Consider the following 10923-nt stretch of genomic DNA (forward strand, 5'->3'; position numbering starts at 1 on the left):
CATTATGTAACCCATAAACATATGTAATGAGCTATATAAATATGAAACACAATGTACTACATATACAAAAATCATACTATAATACTATATTGTACTGTCTACTTGTGATTTCAAAGTATGTCTGCAGCGCTCAGGTGTGAATATTTAGTGACCTTGCACTGGTATTTCTCTTTAATGTAGTACTTGAATGATTTACTGCAGTAATATTTTGGCTCAAAGTAGTTGCATAAGTACTCATAAGTAATGAGCTCAACCTTCCTATAGTTTATGTCCGTCGTTGACCCAGTTGACCTCATCCTGGTGCATTCCAGGTGGAGTTTCTCCAGCCGTCCCCGTCTGTCTCACACTAACTCACTCTGAGTGTCTCCACGGTGAACTGAAGTCCCTCTAAACACACTCAAACATGAACCGGTGTGAACTTCAGAGGGAGATATTGACCTCTACTGATCTCTATTGGTGATGAGGGGGAAGTGCAATAACTTGGACCTACTGCCTTAAACACACACACATGTTTACTGTAAGACATTTCTTTGGGACATTACATTGTCCTACATTTATTTCCTGGAGACTTACCCTAACTTTAACCTAATCCTACTTGCCTAACCCTAAACCTAACCTTAACCACTGACCCAAAAAACAACTGAAATAAAGAATAAATCTGTAATAGTTTTGATATATTATATATTATTATATGCTATTATATGCTCTTATATTAAATGATATGATAATATATTATATGACATTACATTACATTACATTATATTATATTATATTATATTATATTATATTATATCATATTATATTATAATATATTATATTATATATTTCCATTTAAAAAAATAAAAACTAACCCTAACAGCTGGATTGAAGTCCACTATTTCATGATTATATCATTATTATATATATATTTATTTTTTTTAAATAAAAAAGTCCTAAAAAATCTATTTAAAAAAAATAATAATTGTTTTCTGTTGTAACTCTTATTAATGGCAGTTGCCAGTGAAAGTAGGTGAGAACATTCCGAGCAGTCCCTGAAGGCAGCATTCCCTGGCAACAATTTAACGTTAGTTTCTCATTTAATATTTTTCTGTGAACTTTCTATGAAAATTATCCTAAAAGAAGATTAAAACAAGATCAAAATGACTCAAAGCCAGAAAAATATACAGGAACAAGACAAACCCGTAAATATGGAGGATATTATCGATTCTGAGTCCAAAGAGAAGGCCTTATATCTGATACAAATTCAATATCTGGAGGATCGGCTGGAGAGGTGAGACTGAGTTAACTAGCTAGCTAACTATTATATGCTCTTATATGATATGATATGATATGATATGATATGATATGATATGATATGATATGATATGATATATGATATAATATAATATAATATCATATAATATTATATCATATCATATCATATTATATTATATCTTATTATATTATATATTTCCATTTAAAAAAAATAAAAACTAACCCTAACAGTTGGCGGGTTGAAGTCCACTATTTCATGATTATATTATTATTGTGTATTTAATTTTTTTCTTTTTTAAAATAAAAAAGTCCTAAAAAGTATATTTTTAAATTGTTTTGTTTTCTGTTGTAACTTTTATTGATGGCAGTTGCCAGTGGCATCGTTTTTAATAGATTATATATTAATATATTTTATTACATATTTCCATTTTAAAAATAGATATATTCATATTCACATATACATCAGTGCAAAATATCAAAATATAGTCAAATTACTGTAGAAAATCTGCATTTCTTCACATTTGAGAAGCTGGAACCTGCAAATGTTTGCATGATAAATGACTGAAACACAGACTAATTGTTTCAGCTCTCAAATGCAATTTTCAGTATTTAAGTTAGTCAGCCTTGGTCTCATATGTTTGTCTATTATGTTATGTCTTTTAGAGCAACAACGTTTTCACAGTTGTTCATTCAATTGATTAAAGTAGTTTGGGTTCCACTTCTTTAGCAGATCATTGCACGTTGTTGTTATCAAATAATTAAAAAATATATATAAAAAAAAACAGTATGATATGTGGTGGAGGAGCCTCAAAGTCTTACTCGTACCTCATTTAAGCACTGATCTTGTTTTACAAAATAAAACATCTAATGGATTTTCACCAGCTCACTATTGACGTACTGTAAGGACAAGCTTCAGGCACAATTTCAGCTTGATGAAAACTCTTTCTGCAGTTATCATTTTATTTTAAACAACAAAAATCTCAGTAGATTCTTACATATAATAATAAGATATCTTTAACCTGCAGTTGTCAGCTTAAACATGAGGAACTGGGGAAACAGACCAATGAGCAGGCCTCGCTGTACAACGAGCTGGAGGACGACAAGAAAGACACCACTGAGTTGCTGAAACGCACCCTGGTTTCAAAAGAGAAGAAGGCGAAGGAGCTGGCTGAGCAGATAGAGAGTAAGCAGCAGAAGGACGAACAGGACAGAGAGGCCGTGAAGCTGCAGCACAGCCAGCACATGAAGGAGCTCCACGAGCACTTCCATGAACTCAAATCAGAGAAGATGATGCTGGGTGAGACAATGGAAAACATGTTTGCTACTCAGTATTTAGTTGTTTCATCTTCCACACTTTTAGGACGGATTCAATCTGCAGCGACGACACTTTGGGAAAAATCAATATGTATTGTGATTTTTAAGTATTGTGATTCGATATTACGATTTATTGCGATTTTGGTTAACTTTTTTAACACTAGACCATGGGGGAAAAGTTGAATCATACACTTCTAGGAACTTTTACTTTGGAAAATATCTAAATTAATGTCCTGAAGTCAAATATATCAGTCATTGTCAACCCAAAAATCAAAGTTTTTGATTTCCCTCACAAATTAGTGGTATATTCTTTTGAATTTAAAAGGGACATGTAATGTTTTATACTTCTGGTGAATATAATCCAATCAATCTTATTTCCATATATGTATTTTGTATATACAGTTCCCTTTGTTAACACCTTATTTTGAAAACCGGACGTAGTCACATTGTGTTTACTTCCTCTAACTTCTCCAAGGTGGTCTCTAGCTCTCCCGTCAGCTCCGTTCTCTTCATCCATCCATGGTCAGCTCCATCGGGGCCGTTTCAATGCAGAGAACATAAATGTCAGTATCTGGGTGCTCTACAGTTGTAGCGTCGGCCTATTTGACCACGGAGACGAGAGCGACGGCCGGCTTGACCGCGCGTTACCGCGATACGATAACATTTCCTGTCCGTGACAGAGTTCGCATGCAGCTTTAGCCGTGATGTCTAGCTCGGCTTTTCCTGTCAATGTGTGAAACCCAAAGTGTTTCCATCCTTTACTGGATGTGTAGTGTTTACCACGCTGGATTTAACATGTGAGGGTGCAGGTCGTATCCACGCTGACCCTCCAACGTTTTATACTTTCTCGTTTCGTCTCGCTGTGGTTTGTTTTGGTTGGAAGGGATATGACGTCACGTTACTCAGACTACAACAATATAAGCAATAACTTCCTTCTACCTCCACATAGACTCAGATGAAGCTAATATATCGATTCTGGCATTAAAACATCAATGACAAAATCATAAAAATTAAAAAGCATAATACATACTGTAGGTGAATCAATTTTTTTCCCCACCCCTACAAGCGTGATGTTGGAAAAGTGTGGTACACTGATCCAAGCACTTTGTGTGAAGCACACTGTGGGAAGCATCATCTCCTCTCCTCTCCTCTCCTCTCCTCTCCTCTCCTCTCCTCTCCTCTCCTCTCCTCTCCTCTCCTCTCCTCTCCTCTCCTCTCCTCTCCTCTCCTCTCCTCTCCTCTCCTCTCCTCTCCTCTCCTCTCCTCTCCTCTCCTGTCCTCTCCTCTCCTCTCCTCTCCTCTCCTCTCCTCTCCTCTCCTCTCCTCTCCTCTCCTCTCCTTTCCTCTCCTCTCCTCGTTTACCCTCCTCTCTTTCCCTCAGTGGCAAAGCTTCAGGAGCTGGAGGAGTCGGAGGAGCGGCTGATGCTGCAGAGGCCGTCGATGTCCGACATTGAGCTTCTTATGAAGGAGCTGGACTGTCATGAGGAAAAGCATCTAGCTGCCATCGACAGCCTGAAGAAGGAAACAGAGTTGGAGAAGGAAAAGTAAAGTTTAGCGTTACATCCGCAGGGAGATTTTTCATGCTGATCTTTGATATTTGATTGTTGTTTTGAAATGTTGGTCAGTAAATGTTTACCCTGTCCTCCAACAACAGGATGATGATTTGGAAGCAGTACATGGTGGACAGAGTCGTTGAGCAGAAGACCTCACAGATTCTCAGGGTGGAGAGAGCTCATCACAGAGAGCGGCTGGAGATGCTCCCGTTCCTGCTGAACAAAAACTTGACTCTGTTGAGGGAGAAAGACGTCCTGCGAGACAAAGTCAGGGATCTTTGCTGTGAGAGGGACCACCTCAAGAAAGATCTCAAAGACAATATCCGGGAGAGCTTCACCTGCAAGGAGGTAAGAGGACAACTATCACACAACAATGTCAATCAGGCTCATGGGGCATCCAGACTTGAACCAGAGACCTCTTGACCTGCAGTCAAATGCCCCAACTCTCTGATCACACTAGCAGTGTCTCTGATGTGTTTCCAGACAGGCTTCACTGTTTGTGAGAGAATATGTGCAATGAACTATTCTGTTGTGGCCACAGTGGCCACTGTTCAACAAAAGCCAGCAGTAGTAGTAGTCTGGCTTTAAGATAACATTAAAATGTCTTGGTTATTATACAGTGTTTGGCCTGGACTGTGGCCTCGAGAGCTCTATCTGCTGATGTACTAGCTTCTAGATTTGTTATTGCCTTCATCTGAGTCTATGCAGAGGTAGAAGGAAGTTACCGCTTTTATAATTGTAGTCTGAGTAATGTGACTTCATATCCGTTCCGTATCCGTCAACCAAAACAAACCTCAGCGAGCCGAAACGAGAAAGTAGAAAACGTTGGAGGGTCAGCGTGGATACGACCTGCACCCTCACATGTTAAATCCAGCGTGGTAAACACTACACATCCAGTAAAGGATGGAAATACTTTGGGTTTCACACATTGACAGGAAAAGCACAGCTAGACATCACGGCTAGAGCTGCATGCTAACTCTGTCATGGACAGGAAACATTATGGTATCGCGGTAACGTGTGGTCAAGCCAGCCGTCACTCTCGTCTTTTTTCCATGTGAGCATATTATTTATGGTTAAAAAAAATATTCTCTGATGGGATAAGCTGATGTTTTTATCGAGAAAATATCATCTGTTGCTAACAAACACAATGTTAGAAATGTCCTACCTCGCCAAAATAATTGAACATCTTCCCTTCTTCAGGAGGTGGAGCAGCGGACGAAGGAGTGGCAGCAGCTGAAGGTGGAACTGAAGGACCGTAGCGTCGCCCACAAGAACGCGCTGGTTGAGAAAGAGACTCTCAGGTAAAAGTTTCTACTCTCTTTCTACCGTCCACACCTGAGATTCAGATCCACATTCACCGTCATGTAAGGTTCATTTCAAGAACGTTAAAATACTCAAGATTCAAAGTATCAAACCCCATTTTTCATACTAATTATTGATCGACTTCACTGCCTCCGTTCATAGAAGTAAACAGACAATACAGACTAATGAAACATGCAGGGGGCATTCGGATTTGAACTTGAAGAGTTACAATACGGCAAGAGGCCGTGTGTCGCAAACTGACGTTAAAACCCCAATTGAGACGCATATTCTGAATGCGCTGTATACACGTCCAAAGAATGCTCCTAAAACCTGAATAATATCAACATATCCTGCGTTTCTTTATCAGAAAATGCTAAAATTTTGAATATTGTCATATTCTGAATTATAGTGGAATTATTATTATTTATTGATTTTTTTGTTTATTTTTGTTTATTGATTTTTTAATTATTATTATTATTATTATAATTTTTGTTTTTTATGTTTTTACTTACATACATTTTTGTATTTATTTATCATTATTATTATTATTTATATTTTTTTGTTTTTGTTATTTTTTGTTTATTTATTTATTATTTATTTTTTATTATTATCATTATTTATATTTTTTTTGTTAATTTTGTTTATTAATTAATTTTTAATTTATTATTATAATCTTTTTTTTTATTTCCCTCATCCTCATCCTCATCCTCATCTGCAACCGCTTATCCCGTTAGGGGTCGCGGGGGGGCTGGAGCCGATCCCAGCCGACATTGGGCGAAGGCGGGGTACACCCTGGACAGGTCGCCAGTCCATCACAGGGCTGACACATAGAGACAGACAACCATTCACACTCACATTCACACCTACGGGCAATTTAGAGTCCACAATTAACCTAACCTGCATGTCTTTGGACTTTTTTTTTATTTATGTGTTTTTATTTTTATTTATAATAATTATTATTATCATTATTATTTTATTGTTTGTTTGTTTTGTTTTTTATAAATTGATTTGATTTTTTTTAGTTTTTTTTTTATGTGGGCTTTTCTTTTGGGCATGCATCTCTTCCCCTGGTTTGTGTACAACGCACAGAGCTGACCATACATACATACATGCATGTCCAAAGAATGCTCCTAAAACCTGAATAATATCAACATATCATGCGTGTCTTTATCAGAAAATGCTAAAATTTATAATATTGTCATATTCTGAATTATAGTGGAGTATTAGTTTGCATGTAAATGTAGTCAATGTTACTGTCTTGTTATTGTTTTCAGACAGCAGCTGGCCTCACTGTCCAAGCAGAGCCGTCAAAAAGCAGCCGAGGCAGTTCAGCTGAGGCCAGTGCTCCAGAGAGAGAGCAGCAGGAGGAGGCAGCTGGAGGGCGTCATGCAGGAAGCAGTCATCGTTCTCAGACACATCCTGATGGTAAAAACACACACAGTCCTGTCCAGGAGCATCAGGACAGCTGCTTTAGTACCGAAATACCATAATATCCGAGGGAGCTGTATTCCAGAGAGGGGTAGAGGATTCATTGGTTGTTGGTTCAGTTTGGCTGGTTTTAATCCAGGAAGGTCAGATGTCACACCTGCTGTTCAGACAAACATCCAGCGGTGGAAGAAGTAGTCATATCCTTTTAATATGGATCTTTAGCAAGTCAACAACAAATCTGACAATGTCAGATACTCCATGTTGTCTGTCCTCTGCAGGACTCAGAGAAGGTTTCCGAGAGGAAAACGCTGAGGCTGCTGGAGATCCTGGAGAGCAGCGCCGTCCCGGGGTCCAGGCTCCGCCCTCAACAACTCACCTGAGGAGAGCAGGTTTTTCAGTAATAAATAATGGAAACATACATATATTAGCATAAGGCAAGCATATTTGAGTATTAAATACTTGATAAATCTCCCGTTAAGGTACATTTTGAACAGATACAAATGTGCGATTCATTTAAGATTAATCGCAATTAACTACGGACAATCATGAGATTAATCGGGATTAAATATTTTAATAGATTAACAGCCCTAGTATGTATATATCTATTATTGTAAATCAATTAACAACACAAAACAATGACAAATATTGTCCAGAAACCCTCACAGGTACTGCATTTAGCATAAAACAATATGCTCAAATCATAACATGGCAAACTGCAGCCCAACAGGCAACAACAGCTGTCAGTGTGTCAGTGTGCTGACTTGACTCTGACTTGCCCCAAACTGCATGTGGTTATCATAAAGTAGGCATGTCTGTAAAGGGGAGACTCGTGGGTACCCATTAGAGGGTTCTATGGTTACCTTTGAGGTCAGAGGTCAAGAGACCACTTTGAAAATGGCCATGGCAGTTTTTCTGAAAAATGTCAGAAAAATGTCAGAAAAGTCTGGAAAATGTCAGAAAATGTGCGACAAATGTCCGAAAAAAGTAAAACAAATGTGTGTAAGTTTGGAACGTTATTTAACCTCCTTTAACCTCCTTATCTTTGAAAAATGTCAGAAAAGAAAATCTGAAAAAATATCTGAAAAAATGTCAGACGAATGTCCGAAAAAAACTTTTAAAAAAGTCTGAAAAATGTCCAAAAAATTTACTGAACAAAGTTTGAAAAATGGAACAAAAATATATGTCTGAAAAATGTAAAATAAATGTAAAAATTTATTTTTTTTTAAATTTAAAAATGTCCAAAAAATGTCAAATAAAATAAAAAAAAGTTCGAAAAATGTCAGACAAATGTCCCAAAAAAGTTAAAAATATATTTTTTAAAGGTCAAGAATGAAAAAAGGTTGAAAAATGTCCGACAAATTTCCGAAAAAAGGTAAAAAAGTGTCAGAAAAATGTCCAAAAAATGTTTGTTGGTTTGGAGCATTGTTTAACATCCTTTCCCGACAGGTTAGTATGACATGGTGGATTCCTTAGGTAGTATCTTCACTCTAACTTTAAAATTGAGCCCGCTCCAACCTAAAAATCACATTTTGCGTTAATGCGTTAAAGAAATTAGTGGCGTTATTATTGCGTTAACTTTGACAGCCCTAATGATAAATAATGTAGTTTTTTTAGACACCAGGTAGTTGATATAAAATCATAGTTTGTGTAATTAGTAGAGTAAAAATTGGTTTCAATCATATGAGGATAAGGTCTTCACTGGAGAAAAAAGCATAAAATAATGTATTTTAAAAGTCTTTATGATGTCATCACTGAACATTGATCATTCACTGACTGCTGCTGGAAACTCATTATAAAGATGACACCGGATCACAGATAAGAGGAACAGGCAGATAAATATGTGATAATCTCAGCAATGTTTACAAAAGGTTGAGCCAAGCCGAGGCCAAAGGACAGACTGCTCAACCACGTCGGCCTGCTCACTTTGAACTGTCACCACCGTTTAAAAATCAGTGAGCCTCACAGCGAGGAGAGGCGGAGTTCTGGGCAGAGGCAGGATAACAGGCGCGGTAGGAGAGGACTGAAGACACAGAAAGGAACGCCTTGGAAAGGAAGCATCTGCAGCCTTCACACTCTCACACTCACACTGACATGATGGAGCTCTATCTGGACCTGTTCTCTCAGCCCTGCCGCTCCGTCTTCCTGTTTGCCAAAACTGCCGGGATTCCCTTTGACTTGAAGCTGGTGGAACTCACTAAAGGTAATCCTGCTCCACCAGACACACACAGGGACAGGGACTTGTTGAATTCACACACAGCTGATTTGTGTATGTTTTAGTAAAGGTTTTAACTCATCTTCTGCCCTTAAAATAGTTTATTTTGAGCTTTTGGAAATGACCACACAGTTACCGGATGTTTGAAGAGTTTAACGGCCTTCAGACTGTGAACTTGTTGTTTAAGATCCAGCCTCAGAAATCTCTTTGTAACTCTGTTATCACATTTTACAGGAGTTGGGAGTTGAACAGCCTTGAGCTTACATTTCCGCATTTCATCGAGCGAGGAGTAGAGTTACGTTAACCCCTAGTTAACCAACTTCACAAGCAAACAGTGGGTGGGATGTCGCGGGTTGGAGGTCAAAGCGTCCAGACAAAACATTCCTGCGTCTCTGAGGTGATCGAGTATAACAGAGACGTGCTGGGGAAAGAAAATAAAGGAAAGAGAATAAAGGAAAGAGAAGCGTTTGAAAGAGGAAGTAAAAGGGGAGGGGAAGTCATTTGCTTCATTATTCCACAATCAGATATTTTATTCATTGCAATACAAACAAACTGTAATTTTTTTTCATTTGAAGACATTCTCCTCTGTGTTTGTTTTTAGGGCACCAGTATGGCGAGGACTTTGGAAAAGTCAACGTCATGAGGCAGGTTCCTGTCTTGAAGGATGGAAGCTTCGTTCTGACGGAGAGGTACGACGATGGTTCAGGTTAAGGATCCACTTCCTCACGTCTTCAAATGATTAGAATAATGTTTGAAAGTTGATGCTGATATTTATAGACTGGAGTTTCAAGTGATTTAGAAGTCTATCCGTTCATAATTTAGACACCAGATAGTAGATTAATAGTGATTAATCGCATGATTGTCTGTAGTTAAAGCGGCAGTGGGCAGAATGTTTTGGCATCATTGGGCCAAAAATCCAACCTTTCAGCATATTGTAATTCAGGTGTTCTGAGAGAAAACTAGACTTCTGCACCTCCTCACGGCTCTGTTTTCAGGCTTTACAAAATCTAGAATTGTAGTTGTCCGTTTTTCTTGGCATCTCATGCCTCTGTGACTAACGATTCCTCTTATTCATGCTTAACCGGCAGTTACGACGCAGTTAAGACGCCTACGCACACTGATTCATGTTTCAGTGGGCCGGAGTCACGGAGGAGAGAAAAACCTGAGGGGACGCATCCTATTTTTCCCTGATAATGCAACAATGTGTTGAAATCGGCAGGATGAGTGTTCGTAACGCTTCCTGTTAGCAGCCGGTGGGCGGCACAATCCTGCTTGGTTAAATAGCGGAGCTACTAACGTTAACAGATGTGCTGTTGAGTTATTATTATGAGACGTTCACTCTCTGCTCAGCAAAATGACCATTGGGTGAAGGTAAATTATAGCTTTATCATGATGTGTTCAAATGTAATCTCGTAAAATTAGCGAGAAACTTGAATAAATCCAGTTGTTTGAAGCAGATGTTTTCACAGTAATATAAAATAGATATTAGAGAGAGAATTATGACCTGTTTAACTTCCTAACAACTTACCAAGATTTTTTTAATCAAAGCAAATATTTTAAATAATCATAATCATTTGAATTGTGTGTTTTTATGCAAATAACCACTATAGATGACAATAACAAAGTACAGTACAGTACTGTCTACACTACCCTCTATGCCCCCAAAAATAAGGCTCCCCAGGGCTACGGTCTAAATCGAACACTGTAATTTACCGTGCATATAATGTTTTTTGTGTAAAATATATCGAATATTAAATAACATCAGATCTAAAATGTTATTCCTTCATTTAGCGCAGAGATTTCAAAGTGGCAGATGAAAAAAATACTTGTCTGTCACAGTGGTAGGCAGTGAAACAAGTT

The 10923-nt window shown here is 38.0% G+C and overlaps 2 protein-coding genes across 2 annotated transcripts in view; both read left to right on the forward strand.

Moving 5' to 3' along the window:
- The first annotated feature begins 1054 nt into the window (after positions 1-1054).
- On the forward strand, positions 1055-8159 carry LOC141769958 (uncharacterized). Its single transcript, XM_074639509.1, has 7 exons — positions 1055-1270; positions 2280-2551; positions 3950-4112; positions 4223-4469; positions 5322-5422; positions 6698-6848; positions 7130-8159. Exons 1-7 carry the CDS (start codon positions 1140-1142, stop codon positions 7229-7231), a joined length of 1167 nt encoding a protein of 388 aa, XP_074495610.1. The 5' UTR covers positions 1055-1139; the 3' UTR covers positions 7232-8159.
- Positions 8160-8825: 666 nt separating this feature from the next.
- gstt1a (glutathione S-transferase theta 1a) overlaps positions 8826-10923 on the forward strand; it is a 6555-nt gene continuing 4457 nt past the window's right edge. The window contains exons 1-2 of the mRNA XM_074639515.1: positions 8826-9051; positions 9665-9752. Of these exons, the coding sequence (XP_074495616.1) occupies positions 8943-9051; positions 9665-9752 (197 nt within the window). The 5' untranslated portion in view covers positions 8826-8942. The remainder of the gene's footprint in view (positions 9052-9664; positions 9753-10923) is intronic.

The sequence above is a fragment of the Sebastes fasciatus genome, chromosome 6, assembly GCF_043250625.1.
Source record: "Sebastes fasciatus isolate fSebFas1 chromosome 6, fSebFas1.pri, whole genome shotgun sequence".
In the NCBI taxonomy this organism is placed as follows: domain Eukaryota; kingdom Metazoa; phylum Chordata; class Actinopteri; order Perciformes; family Sebastidae; genus Sebastes; species Sebastes fasciatus.

Bases quoted from the DNA above. Each gene is read 5' to 3' on its own strand.
- LOC141769958 (XM_074639509.1), top strand. From the start codon at position 1,140: ATGACTCAAAGCCAGAAAAATATACAGGAACAAGACAAACCCGTAAAT. The intron at 5,423-6,697 runs GTAAAAGTTTCT...TATTGTTTTCAG, and splicing joins GTTGAGAAAGAGACTCTCAG to ACAGCAGCTGGCCTCACTGT. The intron at 6,849-7,129 runs GTAAAAACACAC...TGTCCTCTGCAG, and splicing joins TTCTCAGACACATCCTGATG to GACTCAGAGAAGGTTTCCGA.